General features: G+C 35.4%; 4 protein-coding genes and 1 long non-coding RNA gene across 6 annotated transcripts in view; 3 read left to right on the forward strand and 2 right to left on the reverse strand.

Annotated features, from left to right (window-relative positions):
* LOC311295870 (elastase-1-like) overlaps nucleotides 1-27,934 on the forward strand; it is a 199,550-nt gene that overhangs the window by 22,703 nt on the left and 148,913 nt on the right. The gene's annotated exons all lie outside the window — the stretch shown is intronic.
* LOC311295858 (titin-like) lies at nucleotides 2,038-8,771 on the reverse strand. 2 transcript variants are annotated; one of them, XM_084417394.1, is made up of 5 exons: nucleotides 8,596-8,771; nucleotides 6,420-6,722; nucleotides 5,204-5,479; nucleotides 4,360-4,659; nucleotides 2,038-2,689 (listed from the first exon to the last, which is right to left on the reverse strand). In XM_084417394.1, the coding sequence occupies exons 2-5, from the start codon at nucleotides 6,508-6,510 to the stop codon at nucleotides 2,571-2,573; spliced, it is 786 nt and encodes a 261-aa protein (XP_084273520.1). In that variant the 5' UTR covers nucleotides 6,511-6,722; nucleotides 8,596-8,771; the 3' UTR covers nucleotides 2,038-2,570. The 2 variants fall into 2 exon arrangements, with proteins under 2 accessions (XP_084273520.1, XP_084273519.1); XM_084417393.1 differs by lacking the exon at nucleotides 8,596-8,771 and having other exon boundaries at nucleotides 6,420-6,818.
* Nucleotides 21,965-22,615, forward strand: LOC311295872 (elastase-1-like). Its single transcript, XM_084417413.1, has 3 exons — nucleotides 21,965-22,083; nucleotides 22,172-22,321; nucleotides 22,449-22,615. The coding sequence occupies exons 1-3, from the start codon at nucleotides 21,988-21,990 to the stop codon at nucleotides 22,458-22,460; spliced, it is 258 nt and encodes an 85-aa protein (XP_084273539.1). The 5' UTR covers nucleotides 21,965-21,987; the 3' UTR covers nucleotides 22,461-22,615.
* Nucleotides 25,397-27,934, forward strand: part of LOC311295873 — a 183,348-nt gene continuing 180,810 nt past the window's right edge. The window contains exon 1 of the long non-coding RNA XR_014628408.1: nucleotides 25,397-25,721. This is a non-coding gene — a long non-coding RNA (uncharacterized lncRNA). The remainder of the gene's footprint in view (nucleotides 25,722-27,934) is intronic.
* Nucleotides 25,437-27,934, reverse strand: part of LOC311295851 (cell adhesion molecule CEACAM3-like) — a 29,966-nt gene continuing 27,468 nt past the window's right edge. Inside the window, exon 10 of the mRNA XM_084417380.1 lies at nucleotides 25,437-26,593. Coding sequence (XP_084273506.1) covers nucleotides 26,475-26,593 — 119 coding nt within the window. The 3' untranslated portion in view covers nucleotides 25,437-26,474. The remainder of the gene's footprint in view (nucleotides 26,594-27,934) is intronic.

Below are 27,934 nucleotides of genomic sequence, written 5' to 3' on the forward strand. Positions count from 1 at the left end.
TTATGTTGGGCTTGCTGTTATTCCACTTATTTTTGTGTATATGATACTTCCCCATAATGAAAATAATGTTCACCATTTTAGATACCTTTTTTGACAGACCATCCATATATATCATCACTTGAAATTTGTTAAACAAAGAGTTGTTGATCCCAATATTTAACCATCGATAAACATCCTTCCAAAACCCCATTGTGACTGAACAAGAGAAAAAAAGGTGTTCAATTGTTTCGTGTTCTGTCATACAAAAAACACACTGATTAACTTCAAAATTGAACCTTTTCCTTAGGGTTTCAGCAGCAGGATAAATATTATGTATTAATTTGAACTGAATTTCTTTTACCTTAGGTGAAATTGGCCATTTAAGATAGCTACAACAAGTCTTTGTTAATGTAACTTGATTATCTGTTGTCTTTATTTTCGTTGGCTTTTTGATATCATAGAATAGTTTTTCTTTAAACATACTTCCAAGTATTTTGTTATTACATTTTCTTTCTCCAAATTTCAATTCACCAATTTTTAATTCAGGCAATTTAACAGTCACATTTGAATTTGTGAGGATATTTTTAATCATGAATTTTAAGGGAAGTGGAATAGCTCTACTGATTTGGTTAAATTCTCTATAAGAGCATTTTAAATTAAACTTTTCGACAAAGGAATTAAACTGCAACAGACTGCCATTTTTATCCATCAAGTCCGTAACATATAGAACATTTTTATCATACCATTCTTGTTTAAATAGTGTCTTTCTGTTAATTAATATGGTTCTATTATTCCACAAGGTGGAGCTATGCGGTGTGAAGAGCTATACTACTAGTGCTGGTCCACGGAGCTGCGTTTAGATGACATATGGAAAATCCAGCTCAGACTCACAAAAAATAACCATATTCTTTATGGAAATATATTCGTAATGTACTGATAGACAGAAATTGAATTTAGACATGTTCAGACACACATTAATTTAATTATAGAATATATATATTTTTTTTATTTTGACAGGGCCAGCAGAGAAGGCCCTGCTGGCTCTGACGGCACACCACTGGTAATACACAACCTGCCTTCAAAATAAGTTTATAGAAATAAACTATAGCCTACCTACCATTACATAGCGTGGTGGTTACATATGGTTATTAATAAGTGTTTTAGCCACAAAATTACAAAAGAAACGAGGCCTTGAATACAAAAGCGTATAAATTTGGGTCCTTTACTCATAAGTTTTTTGTTGTTTTTTTACACTTCTACTGCCATCTGGCGCTCAAAAAGATGAAGTGCATCTATAGAGTCTTTTCATGGCTAGATTGGACTTTTCTTGAACTGTTATTCGGTTTTTAATGACATGCCAAATTTGAACAAAAAAAACCATTATACTCTTCAATTACCAAGTTCAGCTAATTGAACAACATCTGAAACTATAATCCCATATCATCTTTGTTTGCGATTATGATTTACACAATATATATTTTATGGTTATAACTAAGTTCAAATTTAATGTACTCTGAATATTTTATTGTGTACATACAGTACATATGGTATGAATCAACACACATTTCACACAATTTTACCTTTTTATTATTTATTAATATTGTATATATAGGTACATTGTTTATAAGTTGCATGCTAAAACGGCTGTTAGGAAGCAAAATAAGTGTTTTTCCACTAGAGGACAGAAATGTAATAAGATCAGAGGAATTTCTATATTTAACATGAACATGTATTCCTCAAGCAGAAGCTTTTGTCAACATTAATAAAACAACACACAACAACACAATGTGGTTATAGTGTAACTAAGTACTAGGATTGAACAAAGGCGTTTTTCCATTTTTTTTTTTTTTTTTTGCTATAAGTGCAACATGAGTAATTTTAAGTGCTTCATCATGAATACAAATAAATTCAGATCACATTTACAATTTGGCATTCACATCTGATTGGAAGATGAACAGATTCACTTCAGATCAGACCCTTATTTAAGCATAATTACAAAAGCAAAATAAGGCACACATTTACAATTTCAATGAAAATAATATTAACAAGAATGTCAACTTATTTTTTTTACAATAAAAGGGTCACTTACAGTGAAGTTCAGTAACCCTGAATGGTCAAAGATGCACTAATGATTTTCTACACATGAAGAGAAGGTCATGTGATCTCAGCTTTAAAGACACAGTGATCAATGCTGAACATCAACATTAATCTGGTTCTGCTGTTATTTACATAAAACACATTCAATGGTTAGAGAAATACTGCTGTGGCAAAACATCTTAAAAAGCATATTACTTAAACTCACTGTCTACAATCACACAAAATCAAAGCTGTAAAAGTCAGACTAGTATTATGTTAATAGAGTAACAGGTATGAAGTGTAACATTATAAAAACAATATATGAAACTGTTCGATAAACACGTTTCCCTGTTCATCTAAAACCAAATTAGCTTCTTACATACAAGTTTAACAGCTCAACAGACACGGATTCATTTCTCACTTTAAGGCTCTTATAAGCAGAAATATGTTTTTGTTGTTGCAGCTGGAGCTGAATTGTTGATGATGTCAGAGTGATTGACACTGGTGGGCGTGTCTTATCTCATCACAAGTAAACTCATCTCCTCCTCTTCATCCCCTGCATCCCAATCCTCTTCATTCACCGGCGGCATCTCTACAGTCGCTGAGTCATTCACTCTGTTTCCTGTGGAATCAGCTAGAAAATACACAGACAATTACAGATATTAAAAAGAGAGATGTACTGATCTAGAGATTTCAAAACTTAAGCTTAACACACTATAAGATAATCGGGCCGATGTGTGGCCAATTCTCCCCTTCAGAGTCCGACAATCCTAGGAAAATTCCTGATTATCATCTTATCAGATTTTCTGTTGTGAGGTGTATTAAGAGTGACTGAATCTGCTCTGAAGAACGTCGGGGTCGCACCGATCTCAAATCGTAAATATCCAACATGTTGAATATTTACAATCCTGTTTTGTGGGATGAACCCCGAGGAGAAACGCGCACGCACTGCAGACGTGGAACAAAATGATACCCAATCAGAAAGCGAGCTGACGGAAGCACAACACAACTTCATCCAAACCTTTTTCCCCTGCAACTTTTCTGTAAAAAGCAGTCCAAAAACTATTATTACCATTGTCGTCCGCCGTGTTTGTTCACTTTAAAGTCACGTTTGATGCGAGAGGTTTTGCGAGATTTCCGCACTCTGTTGTTTGTGAATGGAAACTGTTGGTGTGCTTTCCTGGTCACACTGCGGCACAAACGGTTCTCAACAGGGCCATTATTCATTATCCAGGTCCCTTGATTAATTTGTGTTCATAATCAGTAAAATAAAACAAAATCTTCTAACAAGAATAAACATATATGAACAATTAAATTATTATAGTAGGCTATTATTAATTATTTGTAACTATCTTGAAACTATCCAAGCAGCGTTTCACACTCAGATGTGACAGCGCAATTAATACATTACCAAAATGTGATTACAGAATATATTTAAATTATCCATCAAATTGTAATTTTCTCCTTACAGTCTTACGAGGTAACAATAATGCCTGACCAGTAAATTAAGTCTTATTGTTTATATTTCATGTTGATGAAAATTTGAACATATTACACCGGTTCTGATTTCGCTTCATTGGCTACCGATTCAATTTCGAATAGATTTTAAAGTTTTGCTCTTTGTTTTTAAATCTATACAGAACTTAGCTCCCCAGTACTTATCTGAATTGCTTCATCCAGAAATTAAGTCAAGATCACTAAGATCGAGGGACTCGAACTTACTTTCTGTCCCTAGGACCAGACTAAAAAATAGGGGTGATCGTGCTTTCGCAGCTTATGGGCCTAAGCTATGGTATAGTCTACCCCACAATATCAGATCTGCCCAAACTCTGACACTTTTTAAAATTTCTCTGAAAACGCATCTCTTTTCACTAGCTTTTAATATACCCATGATGTAACCGACTTTTTCTCTTTGATGTGTATCTTTGCTGGTTTTTGTGCTTGTATTGTCTACCCTTATTGGCCTTGTTAAGCACTTTGGTCAACGCCAGTTGTTTTTAAATGTGCTATACAAATACACAGATTTTTTATTTTTTTTTACCAGATAAATAATTATGGGGACATGAAATATTGAACTGTGATGTTTTAAAATCGTACCCATTTTTTACAGTTTAACCCTCTCTTTTGACTTTGACTTTGTATTGTGTGAAGCTGCCTCCTTGTCATTTCTTTCTTCTAACAAAAGACAGAACAATGCCTAAAAGCTGCTATGTGACAGGGTGTACAGCAAACAAGCTAAAAACATGATATGTCCACAAAGACCTCATCTATATTTTAAAAATAAATTGAAAGAGAACTACTTACCAGAGACAGAAACAAAAACTGTCTTGTTTGTGGTTCCTCTGCTGCTGCTGATCTGTAGTTTATAATCTCCAGTGTGTTCAGCTGTGATGTCTGTGATGGTCAGAGATCCAGTCTTCTCATCCAGCTTCAGTCTGCCTCTGAATCTCACATCATCATCATGTGTCTCTCCGGTCCCTCCTTTGATTTGAGCTATGAGAATGTCTTGCGCTCCAAACATCCACTGTATCTGATCATCTTTCTGTATTTCAGTTTCAGGGTCTAGAGTGACTGATTCTCCCTCTTTCCCTGATATTTTCCTCTCTTCATTAGTGACAGCAGCACATAGAAACACAAAGAAATGTGTCCATTAGTGTGTGCATGTGAACATCAGAGTTTGAAATTACTACACAAATATCATTCAGATAATGTTCTATCAGTTTGAAATGGAGAAAGACTCAAAACTTCACATTACTGTCTCTCAGTATCACTGTAATGTGTGTAGCAGGACCCTGAACTGACAGGTGACGTATCCTGACTTCTTTACACAAGTTAATTATTTAAATGGTCACTCTGTGCAGGTAAGATTAACTGATTTGCTAATATATGAGGCTTTCAGCTCTTTCAGTTATTTTGTCTCATAACAAATCAAACATATTTGCAGGCCATATTACTTCTGTGATCGCTGATGTCACTACACTGAAACCACATGTCTGCTCAATGTTAAAACAGTTCATCAAATTACCACAACACACATTTTCACTAATATGCAACTGTAATTTTAACATCTAAACAGATGTTAATTTAAGAGGGTGATATTTTATGCTTATATGATTATAATTTGCTTATAAAGGCTTGAATTACTCACCATAGACAGTAACATGGAATTCCCTTTCTATTCCAAGTGTGAGGAACTGTAGACGATAAACTCCTGTGTCACTGGTTCTGGTGTTTTTGATGGTCAGAGATCCAGTTTGATGATGTAATTCCAGACGATCTTTGAATCTCTCATTAAAGTATGAAGTCTTTCCAATTGCAAGATTTGCGTCATTGAAGAACCAGTTTACCTCATCTTTTACTATAGGAGTATCAGAGAATAGAGTGACATTTTCTCCCTTCAGCACTCTTTCAGAAATGTACACACCTGGAGAACAAACAGAAATAGTTATGTAGACAGAGATAAAACTGATATTTCACTGTCAGTAACTGATTATACTTGGGAAGAACAGAAATATCGGCCACTGAAAATGGCATTTTTCATTTTGTAGAAATAAGGAGGGAAATATGACACCGCACAAAAAAATAAAGGAAAAGAAATTGAATTGAATTAAAAAGTCTACAATAATAGAATTATACAAACAAAATAATTTAAAATAAGAAATTAATTATTTTACAAAAAGTAATTTTAGGTTTCAGTTTTCCACCTAGTGCTTCCAGAATCTTAATTTCAGTGCATCCCTAGATTATACTGACGTATCGTGTCACTTGATCCAGTCTAAATGTAATGTTTACTGCAACTATTCACATCTGTACTGGTCTAAAACAATATCTAGTGGAGTGTTTCCTCTACCATTAAATAAGGGGGGCGCCCCCCACCCCTGAAGGTGAAGAAAATTTGATTTGATTTTCTTTATAGCGCCAGATGGCATGTCTTTTCTGTCTGTGTTTGCGCGTTTACAACTATCCCAATGAGTGCGCACGCGCGCACACTCACACCCAACCCCCCTTTCAAACAACAAAAGAACCCCCATATATAATTATACCATCATGATCCTAAAATACATATATGGAAGCAACATTACATAGTGATGTTATAAACACATCATGTGGCTTCCTAAACTAAATGAATAGGCTTTTATATTGTCCTGGAGTCCCTAGCACCCCCTGTTAGCCTCTCAGGGGCCCTGGACCACAGTCTGAACACCTGTGTGCTTTACAATCATAATTCAGAAAATAAACACACCAATTAAATGACATAAAATATTATAGTTTAGTCATTGTATTCATCATTGTTTTCATTTCATTTGTTGTAAAAGCAGTAAGTGAAATATCATTAAAATATTAAACTGAAAGATAATACTCACTATCTAAAAAAGTAACTTTGAAGGTCTTGTTTGTGGTTCCTCTGCTGCCGCTGATCTGTAGTTTATAATCTCCAGTGTGTTCGTTTCTCATTCTTGCGATGGTCAGAGATCCAGTCTCCTCATCCAGCGTCAGTCTGTCTCTGAATCTCTCATCATCATCATGTGTCTCTCCGGTCCCTCCTCTGATTTCAGCTATGAGAAAGTCTTGAGCTCCAAACCTCCACTGTATCAGTTCATCTTTCTGTATTTCAGTTTCAGGGTCTAGAGTGACTGGTTCTCCCTCCGTCACTGATATGTACACCCCTTCATTAGTGACAGCAGCACATAGAAACAGAGAAACACAAAGAAATGTTGCCATCAGATCAAGAGTGTGCATGTGAACATCACAGCTTGAAACTACTACAGAAATATCATTCAGATGGACATGATTTGCTGTCTTCTCACACAGAAAATTCATATTACTGTCTCAGTTCCAGTTTGCTGAAAACTGATCTGAAAAGTCCTGATCTAAATAAAGCTGAAGGAAATACTTGTGGATGCAGGTCAGCAACAACATGTGTTTTAGCTGAATTTGACAAGCTGTAAAATAGAGAGATTGAGATGAATATCCTGTCATGTTATGAGCCTGTTCTGTCTCCATATTTTGAGCTGAAGATGCTAGATGATGCTAGATCATAGATCATGGATCATGGATCAGGATTTATTTTTCCCTGCATGTCTATAGCTTTTTTTTTTTTTTATTGTTACTGTTGTTGTTGATGTACAGCCATGCAATAAAATATCAAGTGAAATAACATCTTTTTGCAGCTTTATTTTTTCTTCATTTGACGGAGTTCTGTGGTGAACAATTTTAAGTTGAATTTATTACTAAATATTAAAACTGATTTTTATTTAAAATGTTTATCATGTTACCAAGAATTTCAGCATTAAAAGATTGCAAAGGAAATGTGAAGATGTCATGTCAGTGTCACACAATGTTAGTCTTATTGCCTTAAAATGACTGACAAATGCAAGGTGTCTTCACTGAATGACTGAGTAATTAATAAAGTAAACTTTGTGTTCTATAATATTTTGGGAAGCAGCATTTTGACGAGAAAATGCCATTCAAGCATACAATGTATATTTATTTAAGACTAGCATAAGCTTGTGAGTGTGAGGAACAAGTTAACACGAGCCCAGCCCATTGCCATAATCAAACACAGAAACTGTGAATGATCTGAATATCATAAACCGAACATATCAAACAGATCTCGAGTAACTCGGTTAGATCAATGGCCACAACAGTATTTAATGGTGATTTACTTGGACGAGTTTGAATCCTGAAACAAGGATTTTAAGACCTTTTTTTGTTAAACTTACTTTTGCGGTTACAAATTATGAAATCACTTATTTTTTTACTTTTACAATGATACCAACAATCACATAGTGAGATTTTTCTTGTAATGGACATGTTGCACATGTTTGCTGAATTGGCAAATCTGCGGCCGATCGTTCACAGCTGGAGTTAAGCGCCAGAAATCACCAGTTAACAGTGACATGGAAACCAGTTAAACCATAAAACCTCTTGATCATCATCAGCTTCAGCCCATACAGCTCAAACAGCAATGCACGACATTAATAACTAGAAATGGGACATTCATATTACATAACATTATAATGAGAACACTATTGTAATAAAACATAGGCTACTAAATTTTTAAATATTAAAAATGTAAAAATGCAGAAATATTTCTCTGAGGGTTAGGCTACATTTAGGGGACAGAAAAAACATTACGCCAATGGAAAGTCCTCATAATGATAGCTGCACCACCGTGTGTGTGTGTGTGTGTGTGTGTGTGTGTGTGTGTGTGTGTGTGTGTGTGTGTGTGTGTGTGTGTGTGTGTGTGTGTGTGTGTGTGTGTGTGTGTGTGTGTGTACAGTACGTGAGTCAAGATAACTGGTAAAAAATCAATTTCCGGTGACATGCAAATTAAACATGTAGCACTAATAACTTTAATACTTCATAAGTTCTAACATATACAATATGTATTGCAGACACATTATTTAATGTATTTTTTCATGCTTTGGTCTCAATTGGAACTATTTTCATTGATAAAGGAAAAACACAAAGTGGATCATCACTTTTCACAAAAACCTCATCTATATTTAAAAAATAAATTGAAAACAAACTACTTACCAAAGAGGACAGTAACAACAAATGTCTTGTTTGTGGTTCCTCTGCTGCCACTGATATAGTTTATAATCTCCAGTGTGTTCAGCTGTGATGTCTGTGATGGTCAGAGATCCAGTCTTCACATCCAGCTTCAGTCTGCCTCTGAATCTCCCATCATCATCATCATCATCACGTGTCTCTCCGGTCCCTCCTCTGATTTCAGCTATGGGAATGTTTTGATCTCCAAACTTCCACCATATCACATCATCTTTCTGTATTTCAGCATCAGGGTATAGAGTGACTGATTCTCCCTCTTTCCCTGATATTTTCCTCTCTTCATTAGTGACAGCAGCACATAGAAACAGAGAAACACAAAGAAATGTGTCCATTAGTGTGTGCATGTGAACATCAGAGTTTGAAATTACTACACAAATATCATTCAGATAATATTCTATCAGTTTGAAATGGAGAAAGACTCAAAACTTCACATTACTGTCTCTCAGTATCACTATAATGGGTGTAGCAGGACCCTGAACCGACAGGTGACGTATCCTGACTTCTTTACACATGAGTTTATTATTTAAAAGGTCACTCTGTGCAGGTAAGATGAACTGATTTGTTAATATATGATCTAGTGTTTGGGACCCTATTTGAGACATTCGGCGGTTCATCTCAAAACTACCATCACACTCGTAACACTCCATCAGTAAGTTGGCTAGCGATGGAGCAGCTAAATAGAACATTTTTTTAAATTGATATAATATTGGAACAATGTTATAATAATGAGAGATGTTTGGGGATGCTGCACACTTCAGAGTGACCGAGCAGTGCTCTGTTCTGCATCTAGTATATACTTTGCATATTCATGTGTAGCTGTTTCTCATGATGCCGCTTCTGGACTGTATACTTTATATCCTAAGTACGGTTCTCTTACAGTTCACTTTTTTCACATTCAAGTAATTTCAATAATTTTTAATTACTTTTAATAATTATACAAATCAAATAATTTTATAATGTAAATCGACATTTATTTTTCTGGTGAAAAACAGCTTTTCACCAGATATGGAATGAGGAACGTGAACCATTTCCATCTGATTTTAAGATGAGCTAAATCTGGCTCACTAAAAAGAGATGGAAAGTTTGAATCACTTTGGTGCGCTTTCACACAACACATCCCAAACCACATCCCATAATGATCATGTGTTTGACGGAGATTCACTGTGGGCGGAGATGCATTCAGGCCGGACAGCATTTCCATTACAATGCGATGTGGTCACATGCACTTTGACTATCGGCACATGGGATATCAGTGATCGATCACAAAGCGTTTTAGATCGGTTTCCACCAGTAGGCTATTCAGCACAGAACAGTGGATGTTGATACAAGGTGTCAAATGGGTCATAAAGAACTGTCAAATGACACTCTGAAATGCTGATTCCTTCAGAAACAAAACAAATGCCTGTCTTCACGAGTGAGACATTAATTAAATAACTCTGTAGATTCATTCATAGACACAGATTCAGTCAGGAATGACGCTACTGTCTGTTGCTTGGAGACGCCCAACTTCTGTGGCTTCGTTTTCATTGGTGGAGCAAAACCAGACAATACTTCTTATTGAAAAGCAATATCACACCCGTAATTGTGCTGTTGGTCTGATTATATGACCTTCATATGTCAACAGAAAATAAAATTAACTGAAAAACACGTCTTGCTGACAGTTTTTTAAAATGTAAAATCTTAATAGAGGGCAGGGGCGATTCTAGGATTTTCATTTTAGGGGGGCTCAGCCCCCAATGAGGGTATGATTAAAAAAAAAAAAAAAAAAGTTAGTTTATGGTCTAATGCTCATTATTAACTAGTTTCATTAATTCATCCAGTAACATGCATATGGCACAGTTTTATAATCACTGAGGAACTGAATGTGAGGTATTTAGGGGGGTTCGGGGGCATGCTCCCCAGAGAAAATTTTGATTTCTCTGATCTACATATGTGCATTTTAAGATGTTTTGAAGGCCAAAAAAATTGGATAACAATAGCTTTAAAACCATGTGCGGGCAGCTGTTTTTTTTCTCACCTCATCAGCATCACACTCTTTTTAACTTTGTTTTGATCTTGCTCTGTCTTTTCCCCTCCTAAAGCTGAGCTTTGACTGATATAGGCTTTTCATTTGTGTCTGTCAGTGAAGAAAGTAAACATAGGGTCAACTGATAGGTTGATTTATGAATCATTTTCTCAGACAAAGCTACCAGGAAAGCTAGGTAACTAAGTTTATTAAATTCATTCACAATATGTACACATTCATTATTGATCTAGGGCTAGGCCTAATATATGGCCGTAGACAGGGCTTTATAATCAAAGAGGTCATACATTTGAGGTTGTTATGGGGTTAAACATTTTTATTTCTCTGATATGTGCATTTCAAGACGTTTGAAGGCCAAAAAGGATAAGAAATAGAATTAAAACCTGCTCTCTCCTCATCTCCATCACTCTGTCTTTTTCTCTCAGTCTCCTCATCTTGCCCTGTCTCTTCCCCTCCTAAAGCTGAACTTTTTTAATTTACTGAAGGCTACACATTGTATTATATTAATTCTCAACATGTGCACATGCATTATTAATCTTTAAACCACAAACTACGGAGTATGTTTTGGACATTATTTAACCTTGTCAAAGACGATTTTTTTTTTTTAGAATAACAACATTTCTTACTCCAAGTTTTAGGGGTGCTGAGCTCCTTTTTAGGGGTTCACCCCTAAAGCTCCTTTTCACCCCTAAAAAGGGGCTAGCCTCGCCCATGATAGAGGGTATAAGGTATTATAAAAATAGTTAGAAAACACTGAATGCTAAAGCATTCTGGAGCGTTTTAGTAAAAAACGACAAATATTTCATGAGGTAATTCCTTCAGTGTGATCGCTTCTCACTTCATTTGACAGCGGCAGTCAATCATTTATCAAAACACAACAGTGGACATTAGCAGAGGGTCACTTTCCCAAAACCCTTCAGTAATTCATAAGCCTTCAGTACACAAAATGCTGAGTTTGAGATGTACATCACTGAAAGCACTGATAACTTGCAGTTAATTCAATAGGAGATTTTTAAACTTTAATCTTAGATTTCTTAAAAAGTGACAAACACAAATGATACTGATAATAAAAATTACCATGCAAGAACTGTGAACATTATTACACTGACTGGAGGAGATACTCACCTCTGAAAACAACTCTGAATGTCTTGTAAACACCTCTGTTGGATGTGATCTGTAGATGATAAACTCCAGCATGTTTTAGTTCAGTGTTTGTGATGGTCAGAGATCCAGTATTCTCATCCAGCTCCAGTCTGTCTCTGAATCTCCAATAATCAACTTCATCATATTTAGAGATGATTCCTCCTCTGATTTCAGCTATGAGGGGTCCGTTATTTCCTAATCTCCACTCTATGAGATCATCTCTGTGTATTTCAGTATCAGTCTCTAGAGTAACAGGATCTCCTTCATACTTTGTCAGTGTTTTCTCTTCATGTCACAGGAACACATAGAAACAGAGAAATGAGGAGATTATAAGTGAGAGTGATCAGAAGAACATGTCACGTGTGTGTGTGTGTGTGTGTGTGTGTGTGTGTGTGTGTGTGTGTGTGTGTGTGTGTGTGTGTGTGTGTGTGTGTGTGTGTGTGTGTCAATAAACATAACATTTCGTCCCCTTGGAATTATAAGGTTCCATCTGACATTTTTTGTCAAAATTGAGTTATTCACATATTCTTATTCTGTGACCACTTCTTTACATTATGTGATGTTGTTTTTTAAGTTGTGAACATTTTGGAACTTTTTATTAAGAAAATAAAAAGGTTCTTTCTACACAGTCGAATGGAATGCAAAAACTTTAAAGCTCAATATCTCAAAACTGCTCAGAACGCAGATAGAACCTTATAATTCCAAGGGGACGAATTTTCTCAGGAAAGATTTTTGAAGAGGACACAAATAATACAGCCACAATTGTACTTATGGATATGTGTACACAGAGGATTAATAGGCTTACTAATATTAGTGTAGCACGGAGACAGTGCCATTATCCTTCTATTCAACATTTCTCTCTGGTTCAATGAAAAAGCTGACTCTTGAATGACAAAATATTCTTCAGTTCTTCAAAACCATTTAGTTATTACAATGTTTTTGAAGTTGTTATCGCCATGTTTGTTATAGTGGATGACTTACTATACAACAAGCTACGGTATTAAACAAGCTACCAAACAAGCTATGTAACATTATATTGTTAACATAGCGAACTCATGGGAAAATACATTGATTATCATCCTTTTTTTCGTCATGACTAATTTATTAATGTCTCCACACTGAAGTACGATGCATAATAATTTTTTTTACTAAGGATTCAACATGTCTAATATGACATACAATTCCGGTACACGCCCATAGTGTATTATGTACACATGTATTATGTATCATCATAACATCCCCCCTGTTTAACATAAATGTGTAAAAAAACAAAAAAACAAAAACAAAAACAAGATTGGTTCTTTTTACAGCACTTTGCCAAGTGGCCACTGTTACCGCACATAGAGCATATATCGTTGAATGCAGGGCACTGCCTTGGCTTGGCTTGCGTAAGACCTTCGTTCATCTTCGGAACACAAATTAAGATATTTTTGATTAAATCTGAGCCTTGTCTCACTCCTCCATAGGCTGCTAGGTGGCCGAAACTTGCTGGCCCAGAAAAGTTATTAAAGAGATCGTTACTATAGTCCAAGTGACTAGTGGCTCAATCTTAAGTTTATCTACGTGGTGACGTAGGCTCACTATTGGCCGACGCTGGTCATGTGTGTGATGCGTGATGACGTATAACACAGACGCGCAGCACAAAAACACTACGTGAACCAACTAGAGGCCCAGAGAGAAGGAAATGAATAGTGGAATAAAGTCGTTATTTTTGTTTGTTTTTGCGCACAAAAAGTATTCTCGTCGCTTGATAAACTTAAGATTGAGCCACTGTAGTCACATGGACTATATTAACGATCTCTTTAATAACTTTTCTGGGCCAGCAAGTTTGGGCCACCTAGCAGCCTATGGAGGAGTGAGACAAGGCTCAGATTTAATCAAAAATATCTTAATTTGTGTTCCGAAGATGAACGAAGGTCTTACGCGGTTGGAACAACATGAGGGTGAGTAATTACTGACAGAATTTTCATTTTTGGGTGAACTAACCCTTTAACTTTAGTTGTCCTTCAAAGAAATTCCACAAGGTGTCAGTCTTTCTCTTCTCATCTGAATCACTGAGCCCACTTGCATTGAGCCGTTTTAACCCTTCATGTCCAATTCTTCTACATATTTTCCAAGCTTGTTTTTCTGCATCTGTTATTTCTTCATCTTCCAGGTACAGAATCATTTTTTTGCTTAACCCTCTGGTGCTCTTCACGTGCAGGCTGATTTTTTTAAAAAAATTGTCAATGAAATTAATGTACTATATTTTAGTTTGATGTTTTTTATTTCATATTTTGTATTTTTATGGGGATTTTTTATACTAAATTATATTTACACTGTATTTATAATCCATTTATTCACTTTTTAAGCATAGACCTGAAAATTCAATTTCCAACTTAAAGGAGTAGTTCACTCTTAAAAAGAAAATTAGTCCTTGATTTACTCACCTGAAGGCCTTCTGAAGCAGAACGACAAGTTTTTGTAAGAAAAATATTCATATTTAACACGTTACAAAGTAAAATTCTAGCTTCCGGCCAAACGAACATACTTGTGTCTAAAGTACAACTTACGCAACTTAACTTTCAATTGGCCAGAAGCTAGTTATTTTACTTTAAAAAGTTTTAAATATGGATATTTTACAAACGCATTGCTTAACATCAGATGCCTTTATTAACCCCCGGAGACCCGTGTGGAGCACTTTTATCATGGATACAGCAGATGCACTTTTTTAAACTTTAAATTGATGGTTGCAATCCACTGCCATTATAAAGCTCGGAAGCGTCAGGGTATTTATTAATATAACTCTGATTGTATTCGTCTGAAAGAAGAAAGTCATATACACAGAATGACTTGAGGGTGAATAAATCATGGCCTAATTTTCATTTTAAAGTGAACGACTCCTTTAAACTGTCGTAAATCTCGAATGCTTTAGCACAGACTTAAGTTTGATCTCTTTTCAAAGACGACATTTGGCAGATTATTGCTGAAGTAAAAAAAAAAGTTTGAAAAAGTGAACTTAAAGTACCAGTAACAGAATACGTGTATTGTTATTAAAATAGCACAAAAATACTATTTTCAATTTTTCATATATATATATATATATATATATATATATATATATATATATATATATATATATATATATATATATATATATATATATATATATATATATATATATATATATATATATATATATATATATATATATATATATATATAAATATATATTTTCAAAATCTGATTTTATTCTAAAACTGCAAGAAAATCAAAGTCATAAATCTAAACAAGTTTGAACTTGATATATAAAAAATAGCTTTCAGTAAGATTTCGTTTGGCTGCAGTACCAAAAAGTTTTTGTACTAGATAAAATTCATCTCCCATTCATTTCCAATGCGCTCTTTTTTGACCGCAATTGTGAACGTCTCATTCAACATCTTATTATTTTTTATTCTGCTATTTATTACATTCAATTTAAGATGCAGACGCAACATAAATCACGTGTGGCAGTGAAAGCTGCAGAACTTAACTTTTGGCACTCTAGCGGATAATAAACAGAACTGCATGTGTCTTGCGGAAGAACATTGTAGTCTGAACTACTTCTCTCTGTTTTTGTCTATGACGAGTCACGCAGGCACTGGGCTACTCCGCAGCAGTACGACCCGAAACAGTCTAAAATAGTCTGAATATAAACACTTATTATAGGTTGACCGTAGTGATTCAGGATAAGACAAAAACACGTTTTGGAAAATGGATTCATGATGTACTCGCTCATATATATATTTTGTAAATTTTGAACACAAAAAAGTTAAATACTGCAGCTTTAATGTTAAGGCTTAAAAGTGCATATAGAGTTGATCATTTTATTTGTTGATTTTCAAATATAAAACTATAAGAAATGTACACACACACACGTTTGTTTCACAATCTAGTTCAATGGGGAATTGTGAAACTATATTCTTACATTTTTTTTAACACTGAAATGATTAAATTTTGAATGTTTGAATGTCTGTATGTTATAGAGTTTCAGATGAATTTACTGCAGAAAGAGAAAAATACTGAATGTATGAGGAAGAACTGTGATCATTATTACATTGACTAAAGATACTCACCACTGACAGTAACACTGAATGTCTCTTCTGAAACTCCACTGTTGGATTTGATCTGTAGTTTATAGAGTCCAGAGTGTGTGGTTCTGGTGTCTGTGATGGTCAGAGATCCAGTCTTCTTGTCCAGCTTCAGTCTGCCTCTGAATCTCACATCAGCATCATCATCATGTGTCTTTCCGGTCCCTCTTCTGATTTCAGCTATGAGAATGTCTTGAGCTCCAAACCTCCACTGTATCTGATCATCTAAACTCCATTGTGTTCAACTGTGGTGTTTGTGATGGTCAGAGATCCAGTCTTCACATCCAGCTTCAGTCTGCCTCTGAATCTCCCAACATCCAAATCCTCATTATCATCAAATGTCTCTCCGGTCCCTCCTCTGATTTCAGCTAAGTGAATGTTTTGATCTCCAAACGTCCACCATATCACATCATCTTTCTGTATTTCAGTTTCAGGGTCTAGAACGACTGATTTTCCCACTTCGACTGATATGATCCTCTCTTCATTAGTGACAGCAGCACATAGAAACAGAGAAACACAAAGAAATGTCTCCATTAGTGTGTGCATGTGAACATCAGAGTTTGAAATTACTACATAAAGATCATTCAGATAATGTTCATCAGTTTGAAATGGAGAAAAACAAAACTTCATAAAGACAAAAAACTGCTTTTTGATATTTAAAAATATATATATTTTGAAAAAGTCTAAGTGTTTTTGTCCATATAATACAGGTCAATGTTTTGAATGATTTGAGGGTGAAAAATAAAAAAAATAAAAAAATAAAAATAACGACTGAATTCACATTTTTGGTTCTTCGCACAACCTTTCCATTTAATAATGTAGAGGTGTTGGTGTCAGCTATAATCATGCCATGGGGTCCAAATGTCCAAAGCATCTGATCCTCTTTTTGTAAATCGGTAATGTTAGTGTTTAGATTGATAGGCTTTCCCTTCATCACTGACACTAACTTCACAACATCACCTGACCCCAGGCTCCTCTTAAATTTGATATTTGGATCGAGCACTTGACAACAGTAATGGACCCTTTTCACAGACTGTAATTACGCGTTTTAACAACCATCAGTATCGTAAATTGTGCTAGTTTATAATATACAGTGTATGGAAGGCCATATTTTCAATTCCTCCAGGCAGCTATTTTTGGGAAAGTGCTATCTATTTGAATTGGAGAATACTGAAATCTCAAAAACTGCTTAACAAACTCAGTTAAATAATATATTTCACTGAGAACAACACTGTTTGCCTCTCTTGCTCAAATTGCGTTCAAATTTGTATTTTTGGCTTGGTGCAGTTGTAGGCCGAGTTTCTATGGTAACCGGCGCCACTGGCGTTGCAGTGATGCAGAGCCATTGAAAGAGACTTGCAACAACTTTGATCTCATGGTCACGTGGTTCATGTAGTCCCTCCCCTTTCGGTGGAATACCATGGGACCTTAATTTGGAAAAATATTGTATGGTAGCCAATGGCGAGAGACAACCACTGATCTAGATCAGTGGAGACAACAAATATTTTGATCTCGTTTGAATTGTGCCCTGAATTACACATATGATGTTTGTCAATTTAAAAGATAAATTTTAAAGTCAAGAAAGTCGCAGTTTGACGTAAAACTGTTGAGGTATAAGACTGTGAAAATACGTGACTACAAACCCAAAAGGCGCACATGTGACGTCATACCTTTTCGCTCAATGAATGAAGCTAACTTTACTGAAGCTAATGTCTGTCATTTTTTTCTATAGTCTTACGTTATAATCGTAACGTTACGCCGTCATGCCTGAGTGTTTTGTACCAGACTGCACACATACGAGCAACGGATGGTGACGTACATATAGTGCGAGACGAGAGATGTAGTTCATTGAGCGATTTTCACAATTATCTTTTAAATTGAAAAACATCATATGTGTAATTCAGGGCACAGGTCAGACGGAATAAAAAGATAAGTTGTCTCTTGCCATTGACTACCATACATAGCCTATTCTTCCCAAAATAAGGTCCCATGAGCCGGAAGCGGAGGGGAGGGACTTAGGCTCTCTATAGTGCGAAACAACTGCGCTCAATGTTTTTAAATGGTTTAAGCAGGATAGAAAGCAGTTTCATTATATTCGCAGCAATTTCTGCTAAATATTAACGCATAATATGCATTGATTACTAAGAGGACCACATTAACTGGGGCATTTTATTCTGGGGAGTGATGGAGAGACAACATTAATGTTTTTCTTGAGTTTAACCCTCGTGTTTTCCTATATGATAATTGGGTCACACACTCAAGTGACCAAACACCTTAAGTGTACCTTTTCATCAATTCAATAAATGTACTATATTTTAGTTCAATAATTATTTAATATTTTAAGCTTTTTTTTGTTACTTAATAATATTTGTGCAATAATTATGATCCATTAATGACCATTTAAAATATTTTTTATTTAAGCAAAGTTATCATTAGATTGCAGTTTTGGGGTGTGGCACGGCTCATTAATGCAATTTAAACTTTAAGAGTGCATTAAAATAGAAACAATACAAAGTCCTTGAGCATGAAAAGCAATATAAATTTAGTAACATCTGGCTTTGGGACAAGAGCAGAGAGCTTGTTTCGTATCTTCATGTTTTCTCCCAATATTCCAAAGCAGATTAAACTTTTTGTAAATTGTCAGAAAATCTAATTAGATGTTCTGCATGAGCAAGTACAGCATCCCAGTGCTTTTATACTAATCTCACCACACTTTAATACAACACTGTTTTATTTTCTCCCTGCAGTGTCTCCGGAGATCCTCTCAGGGTTCAGTCCAGTCCAGTCCGATGTGCCGGAAGTTGAAGCTGATATGATTGTGGATAATGTCATTTAAAATGTTATTATTATTTTTTTAGCTTGCTGATAGGTTAGGGTTAGGTAAAGAGGTAGTTTTAGTTTTGTTTCATGTTTAATTATTTTGAAGTTTAATCAGTTTGTTCTATGTTTTAGTCCAGGTTTATTTTCATGTTAATTTCATATTTCAATTTAAAGTCGTATTCAATTGTATCTGTATCTTGAAATAAACTACACTTTGGTTCACTTCAGCTCGTCTTCAGTGGACTACATTACACATATTATAGACATGATTCATGGGTCTTTTTGATTTTAATTATCTTTCTAGATCTTTTGTCTTAATTTTAAAATCTGAAAGTTCTTAATAAGGTGCTTTCATAAAATGATTGTCATATATACATTATATGCAAAAACATTAAGAATGTTTAAATGTTTAAACAAGTGAATGTTTGAATAACGTTCTTATAACCAAGGAAAAACGTTAATACAACGTTTATGTAACAAGATAATTGAACGTTCTAATAAGGTTTTGAATAATGTTCTCATAACCAAGCAATAACATTAATACAACGTTTTATAACAAGATAATTAAACGTTCTAATAACGTTTTTAATAACGTTCTTATAACTAATAAATAACGTTAATACAACGTCTAAAAAAACAACGTTTTGAACGTTCCTAGAACATTCAGAAATAACGTTTTTATAACTTAATGGGAACGTTATGGAAACGTTCTTATTACCTAAGAATTGAACGTTCTAATAACGTTTGAATAATGTTCTTATAACCAAGCAAGAACGTTAATACAACGTTTATATAACAGGAGAATTGAACGTTCTAATAACGTTTTGAATAACGTTCTTATAACTAAGAAATAACGTTAATACAACGTCTTAAAAACTGGACGCTTTGAACGTTCCTAGAACATTCAGAAATAACGTTTTTATAACTTAATGGGAACGTTATGGAAATGTTCTTATAACCTAAGAATTGAATGTTCCAATAACGTTTGAACAACGTTCTCATAACCAAGCAAGAACGTTAATACAACGTTTATATAACAGGAGAATTGAACGTTCTAATAACGTTTTGAATAACGTTCTTATAACTAAGAAATAACGTTAATACAACGTCTAAAAAACTGGACGCTTTGAACGTTTCTAGAACATTCAGAAATAACGTTTTTATAACTTAATGGGAACGTTACGGAAACGTTCTTATAACCTAAAATTGTTAGCTGGGTAAGCCCTGCCCGCGTGAGGTGTGCCGCTTCCCGCTCACGCTGTTCTGTAGTTTACTAAAAGTTTAAATTCTGAATGTGTCGCGTCTCGCGTGTCCATCTATATTGCACCAAATGCGACACTGCACTCCCGTGTGAAGTCGATTGGATGAACGGTTCTCGAAATAATAATAATAATGCAAATGGACAGACAGACACATAGAGATTCCTGCCTTTATTAGAGAGAAGAATATGTTCAGCCCCCTCTCTCCGAAGCTTCGAATATTCGATGTCCATTACTACCGAAGCTTCGAAGCTCAAAAAATGGTATTCGGACCAGCCCTAGAGAAATTAAATCCAGCTAAACCTGCGGAGTTTAAGAAAAGCTATGTCAGAAAATTCAAAAAGAAAAACATAAATCAGGTGGTATATACAGGGAAACAACAAGAGGATGAATCTGATGAAAATGAATACTCATGTAATGTCTGTGTCTTCAAATTCTGATGGCTACTGGGTGACACCTAGTGGACACTGGAGACGCTGTATCACTCATGGTGGAGTCAACTTGCCAAGAGAAGTGGCCATATCTCTGTCTTGAGGAAGCGAAGCTGACACAGGTGAGTTTGTACCTCTTTCAGGAGTCGTGGATGTGGCTATAGAGCTAAACAAACAGAAGGTAAACTTATTGTGAAACACAGTAGTCACACAGCTCTGATGGGCCGATCATGGCTACAGAAAATAAAGCTAAATTGGCAGGAAGTACATTTAGTGGTGAAAGAGTCTACCAGCCTACAACATTTCCTGAGGAAGCATGCAGAGGTGTTTGGAGATTAATTGGGAAACATGAAAGACATTACTGTAATGCTGGCCATTAAGTCTGATAGTGAACCTAAGTGCTTAAAATTTTGCCCCGTTCCTTACGTGATAAAGCCTAAGGTAGAAACTGATCTAGACCATCTGGAGAAAACTGGCGTACTGAAGAAAGTGAGTGTTAGAGAGTGGGCCACGCCAATTGTTCCCGTATTGAAGAAGGATGGATCAGTCAGAATTTGTGGCGATTTCAAGGTTACTGTCAACCCTGTTTTAACTGTACAACACCCCTTGCCACTAATTGAAGATCTTTTTGCTGGATTAGCAGGCACCAGAAATTCAGCAAGACAGACTTATGTCAAGCTTACCTCCAAATGCAGGTCGACCCTGTTTCCCAAGAGCTGCTGACCATCGTGACACACAAGGGCCTGTATAGATATCAGAGGCTTCTTTTCGGCATAACTTCGACTCCAGCGTTGTTCCAGCGTGCCATGGACCAGATTCTGAGTGGATTGAATGGAGTACAGTGTTATCTCGATGATCTGTTAATCACAGGAAAAGATGATGAGGATCTTCTCGGGAACCTGAATGCAACACTACAAAGGCTAAAAGAGTATGGCATTTTGGGTGAAGAAAGACAAATGTGACTTCTTCCAGCCCACCATCGAGTATCTAGGACATGTAATTGGCAGTGCTGGTCTTCACAAAAGCACCATCAAAGGTAAAAGCTATTGTGGATGCGCCATCTCCAAATAACGTAAGCCAGGTGCGATCATTCCTAGGACTGTTAACATACTATGCAAAGTTCATGCCAAACCTTTCCAGCAGACTTCGTCCACTACATGAACTGTTAAACAAGTCCAACTGGACTTACATCATCAACACAACATCCATGATCATATTAAAGATATTCTAAAGTTATAGCGCGAAATGAAATGTGAAAAAAAAAAGTCTGTGATGTGTGTTCTTTGTTTTTCAGATATGATATTGCTCTTATGCGTCTGTCCTCTGATGTCTATTTGAACCAATTTGTGCAGCTGGCCACCCTTCCACCCTCTGGACAGGTTCTGCCCCACAACAACAACTGATACATCACCGGCTGGGGCCGCGTTGAGAGTCAGCTTTCACTTACTTTACTTCAGATAGTTGCCTGAAATCATTTGCATGTACTTCCTGATTCCTTTCTCTTTCATGGATGTGATCTTCATTTAGCTGGTGGGTCACTCTCCGCTCAGCTGAAACAGGCCCTCCTGCCCGTGATGGACCACAGTACCTGCTCTCGTAGTGACTGGTGGGGAAGCACCGTGAAGAACACTATGGTGTGCGCTGGTGGCGGCAGCTTTTCTGGATGCCATGTGAGAAAGACAGACTGACAAACAGATCATGAACTATTTCATACTGCAGTAAAATGTCTAATTTTGTCTCCTGTTGTGTTGTTTTTAGGGTGACTCTGGCGGTCCTCTGAACTGTCAGGTCAACGGTCAGTACGTCGTCCATGGTGTGACCAGCTTTGTGTCATCATCGGGTTGTAATGCCTACCAGAAGCCAACAGTCTTCACTCGTGTGTCTGCCTACAGCAGCTGGATTAATGGAGTAAGTGCAATTATATCATCATTATAATAAAACTTTACATAAGGAACTAACAAGCAATCAATGTCATGACTGTATCTCATAATACTGCTTTTATTTCATATTTCTTGTGCCATTTCGTTCATTTCAGATCATTGGATAAGTGGAAAAACTGAGAAGATGAAAGAAAAACATCCTCCATTTATCAGCTTTTAACATCTGCAATGGCAAGAAATATTTACAATAAACTTTACATCTAATCTTGGTATAAACTTTACATCTTTATTGTTTAATCAAAAACAATAAATACATTTAGTAGAGCACTTAACTATTTGAAGTTATTTTTTTAGGTGGAAATTAAAATTTATACGTTATGGTCTTGACATATTAACTCCTTCAGACCATTGGAAACAAATGTATTTTTCTAATATGAGTAATGTCTGGTCACTGATTGGTCCCTGAGAAACCAACAACAATGAAAATATGCCGTCCATCGTAGTGGAAACATCTAGTAATTAATGAGTTCACAAAAATGTAGTTTTTTAGATGAATTTTTACATATAAGGAGAGCAAAATATCAAGTAGGTAAAATTGTTTTGCTCAGTGATTAAAAAAAAAGGTCTGTAGGGAATAGCAACATTTTAGGGAAATTTTGTAGGCAAAAAAGATCCACTGTCAATAGTGACAAACAATGGCTATTTTGACTGTACCTTAAAGGGGTGGTATAATGCCCTTTTCACAAGATGTAAAATAAATCTCTCATGTCCCCAGAGTGTGTGTGTGAAGTTTTAGCTCAAAATACAGCACAGATATTTTTATATAGCATGTTAAAGTTATATAGCACTTTTTGAGGGTTAGTAAAAACGCACCGTTTTGTCTGGTCCTTTAAATGCAAATATGCTGCTGCTCCCGACACAGAGGACGGGGTTTCTGTCTTGCCGGGACGGTAGTCCCCATGTTGCAAGGTTGGTTTTCCGCCTGGGAACGCTGGGGGGAGCGGGGAAAGTCACCAATATCACCAGAACAGGTTGTTTAACCATCCAAATGATTTCTAGACAGTTTTATTAAGTTAAAAAAGTTACCAAGTTCTCCTTTAAGCACAACTTTACACCACATAATACACCTCTGTGGAAAAACATGTATATTCTGAGTAATAGAAATTCTTTGTTTTTAGGAACTTGGATGAAAAAAGGAATATGGGTGTTGATGCATTTGATGGATATTTTTGGTAATTTGTTGAATTACAGAGATTTTTGTGTTAAGTTCAATTTTCAGTGCCCAATTAGAGTACAATAAAGTGTTAAAGGCCATCCCAGCACCCCTGAAAATGATGATTAAAGAGTTTGTAATGTACTCAAACTCTCAATCAGTAATGAGACCACTTTGTATTGAAGGAATTAATTTAAATAGTACACAGTTTACAAATAAGTTTATTAGAAATGTGTTATCCAATCAGTTTTACTCTAGTCAACTGAAAAGAAAATGTTCTAAAAGATTTCACTGATGAAGAGGCTAAAACAATAAGGAAGCGGTATTTATCTTACCCAGTCCTTCCTAAAGCCAAAGAAGTGACATTTAAAATGTTGAATGACATTTATCCATCTAATTGCTTTTTGCATGAAAGATTCAAATGGGAAAACAATTCATGTGGATTTTGTGAGAAAGAAATTGAGAAGGTAGAGCATATTTGCTTTCAATGCGATTTTGTACAAGAATTTTGGACTACATTTCAGAGTTGGGTACATTGAGATATCACTTCACCCTTTGAATATGAGTTCAAATAAAGTTGGAGTGTTTTTGAATGATAAAAACTTAGTTTTTTGATAAACAATCTGATGTTTTAGGAAAGCACTTCATCCATAGGTGTAAATATTTAAAGATCAAACCCCATTTCAATGGATGGAAGAATGACTTGAAGCTATTTGTTAAATCTCTTCATTGGATGACGGATATAAATGCCTTAAAACTTCTTAACGTTTTGGATATGTTTAGGTTATTGGACTAAGGCCCTCACCCCTTTGTTTTTATTTTATTTTATTTATTTATTTATTTATTTATTGTTTGTTCTATGTGCTTTCTTTGAAGTGATCTATCAACACGATTACAAATGTATGATTGTTGATTTTTGCCTCAATGGTTTGTACTTGTATCCTTTATATCAATAATAAAAAAAATAAAAAAAACTTTTCAGGGCTTGTGCGGCACGCTTGATTTGAATATGCATTAATGTTGTAGTTAACACCAAGTCAAGACCAAGACCAGTGTGTGTGTTGAAAACAAGACAAGACCAAAACTTTTGAGGGGTTGAGATCATTGAGATCAAGACAAGAGCATGGCAGGGCGAGACAGAGTCAAGAACAGACCAGCGCTCCTTAAATTCTTCTAAAAGATCCACATTTACTGCCTGAGAAATGTCTTATATTTAATCAATAGATAAAAACACCTACAGCTGTGTGCTGAACAATCCCATCAGCAACCAGACCACACATCTGGACATCACTCAGCTCTGTCACACACATTCAGGGGGTGATATTAGGAAATCATTTTAATTTAGGGGTGAACTATCTTTTTAAATACATTTAAGCGCTTTAATCCCGATTTGTACACAGACTTTTGTAATATAAAGTAATACACAACCTGCATTCGATATAAGGCCCTAAAACGCCACTGTATGCGTTATTGAAATAAACTATACCTACTATTACATAGCGTTGCTGTGGTTATTAATAAGTGTTTTAGCCACAAATTACAAAAGCAACGTAGGCTACTAACGTGTATAAATTTGGGTTCTCGGAAGTATTTTTTTAACACTTCTACTGCCATCTGGTGCTCAAAAAGATGAAGTGCATCTATAGAGCATTTTCCATGGCTAGATTGGACTTTTCTTGAACTGCAATTCGGTTTTTAATGACATGCCAAATTTGAACACAAAACCATTATACTCTTCAATTACCAAGTTCAGCTAGTTGAACAACGTCTGAAACTATATAATAATAATAATCCCATTTCATCTTTGCTTGTGATATGATTAACACAACTATACTTTATGGTTACAACTAAGTGCAGATTTAATGTACTTTGAAGATTTTATTCTGTACATACCGTACATAAGGTATGAAGCAACACACATTTCACACAATTTTACCTTTTTATTATTTATTATTATTGTATATATAGGTACATTGTTTATAAGTTGCATGCAAGATGAAGTGCATAGAGCATTTTCATGGCTGGATTGGACGGCTGTTAGTAAGTAAAATAAGTGTTTTTCCACTAGAGGACAGAAATGTAAGAAGATCAGAGGCATATCTATATCTAACATGAACATGTATTCCTCAAGCAGATGCTTTTCTCAAAATCAATAAAACAACACAAAACAACACAATGTGGTTATAGTGTAACTAAGTACTAGGATTGAACAAAGGCACTTTTTCCATCTTTTTTTGCTACAAGTGCAACAAGAGGAATTTTAAGTGCTTCATCATGAATACAGATAAATTCAGATCACGTTTACAATTTGGCATTCACATCTGATTGGAAGATGAACAGATTTACCTCACATCAGACCCTTATTTAAGCATAATTACTAAAGCAAAATAAGGCACACATTTACAATTTCAACGAAAATAATATTAAAAAGAATGTCAACGTAAGTTTTTTTTTTTTTTTACAATAAAAGGGTCACTTACAGTGAAGTTTAGTAACCCTGAATGGTCAAAGATGCACTAATGAATTTCTACACATGAAGAGAAGGTCATGTGATCTCAGCTTTAAAGACACTGTGATCAATGCTGAACATGAACATTAATCTGGTTCTGCTGTTATTTACATAAAACATTCAGTGGTTATAGAAATACTGCTGTGGTAAAACGTATTATAAAAAGCATATTACTTAAACTCGCTGTCTACAATCACACAAAAGCAAAGCTGTAAAAGTCAGACTAGTATTATGTTGATAGAGTAACAGGTATGAAGTGTAACATTATAACAACAATATATGAAATGTTTCCCTGTTCATCTAAAACCAAAGAAGCTTTTTACATGCAAGTTTAACAGCTCAACAGACACGGATTCATTTCTCACTTTAAGGCTCATATAAGCAGAAATATGTTTTTGTTGTTGCAGCTGGAGCTGAATTGTTGATGATGTCAGAGTGATTGACACTGGTGGGCGTGTCTTATCTCACCTCAAGTAATCTCATCCCCTCATGTTCATTCGCTACATCCCAATCCTCTTCATTCACCGGCGGCATCTTTACAGCCACTGAATCATTCACTCTGTTTCCTGCGGAATCAGCTAGAAAATACAGACAATTACAGATATTAAAAAGAGAGATGAACTGATCTAGAGATTAAGCTGAACACACACTAAAAGATAATCTGGCCGATTTGTGTCCAATTCTCCCCTTCCGAGTCAATCCTAGGAAAATTCCCGATTATCTTGACAGATTATTTGATCAGATTTTCCTGTGATGTGAGGTGTATTAAGAGTGACTGAATCTGCTCTGAAGAACGTCGGGGTCGCAAATCGTAAATATCCACCATGTTGAATATTTACAATCAGAAATCTGTTTTGTGGGAGGAACCCCGAGGAGAAACGCGCACGTCACAAAATACAAGCCACAAATAGTTAAATTAGATAACCCTGCGTGATCAATAAATAAAATGAAAAATTATGAAAGTAATTAAGCAATAAATAAAATTAAAATTATGAAAGTATAGCCAGATTGTCAACTTTGTCTTTTTAACTGCAGAGACGACAATAAACGCTATACTGGAGTGGCAGTCTTTAGCTAAACATGTTCACAGCATCCAGAAATCTAATTAGAACTGCTAGAAAATGTACTGCTGTACATTTGTAAGAACTGCTAGAAATTAGAAATGTTTTGAAATCACTTATAGGCTATCCTACCTGACTGAAAGAAAAGAAATTCAGTCTTTCACTCTATCCGTGTCCGTTTGAGTCTTTTCAAATTGTGTGCGCGGATCTAAAACGCGTAACGTGAAAAACGCTTAACGGCTTAATGTCCCAAGAAGACAGTTATTAAGAGATCAAATTCTGCACACACCTTATTAATAAAGCACAGTATAAAGTCTACAGAAAAGCAGATGAGCCCAGAATATGAACGCAATGCGTTTAATTACACGTTAAGCATTTTCATCTCAAAGAAAAAACTTTATTATAAAGAAAACGAGTTCTGTTCATATTCTGCGCTCATCTGCGTTTCTGTAGGCTACATATGCTTAGTGTGGCCTTTACTGAGTTTGGTCTTGTAACATCATTGTCTTAATATACATTAAGTATAATTATACAATATCTATTCAGAGGATAGAATAACATCTTTTCCCTCCAGCACTGTTTTGGTTTCACCAAACGCATCTGGAGAACAAACAGAAATAGTTATGTAGACAGAGATAAAACTGATATTTCACTGTCAGTAACTGATTATACTTGGGAAGAACAGAAATTTCGGCCGCCGAAAATGGCATTTTCGTTTTGTAGAAATGAGGGAAATATGACAGTACACAAAGAAAGGGAAAATAAATTTAATTGAATTAAAAAGTCTAATAATACTAGAATTATACAAACAAATTAATTTAAAATAAGAAATTAACTTTACAAAATTAAATTAATTTT

Source organism: Rutilus rutilus (genome assembly GCF_951802725.1).
Source record: "Rutilus rutilus genome assembly, chromosome: 8".
Taxonomy (NCBI): domain Eukaryota; kingdom Metazoa; phylum Chordata; class Actinopteri; order Cypriniformes; family Leuciscidae; genus Rutilus; species Rutilus rutilus.

Bases quoted from the DNA above. Each gene is read 5' to 3' on its own strand.
- LOC311295858 (XM_084417393.1), bottom strand. From the start codon at position 6,795: ATGCACACTCTTGATCTGATGGCAACATTTCTTTGTGTTTCTCTGTTT. The intron at 5,480-6,419 runs GTGAGTATTATC...TTTGTTCTCCAG, and splicing joins CAAAGTTACTTTTTTAGATA to GTGTGTACATTTCTGAAAGA. The intron at 2,690-4,359 runs GTAAGTAGTTCT...TGTATTTTCTAG, and splicing joins AGTTTTTGTTTCTGTCTCTG to CTGATTCCACAGGAAACAGA.
- LOC311295872 (XM_084417413.1), top strand. From the start codon at position 21,988: ATGGACCACAGTACCTGCTCTCGTAGTGACTGGTGGGGAAGCACCGTG. The intron at 22,084-22,171 runs GTGAGAAAGACA...TGTTGTTTTTAG, and splicing joins GCAGCTTTTCTGGATGCCAT to GGTGACTCTGGCGGTCCTCT.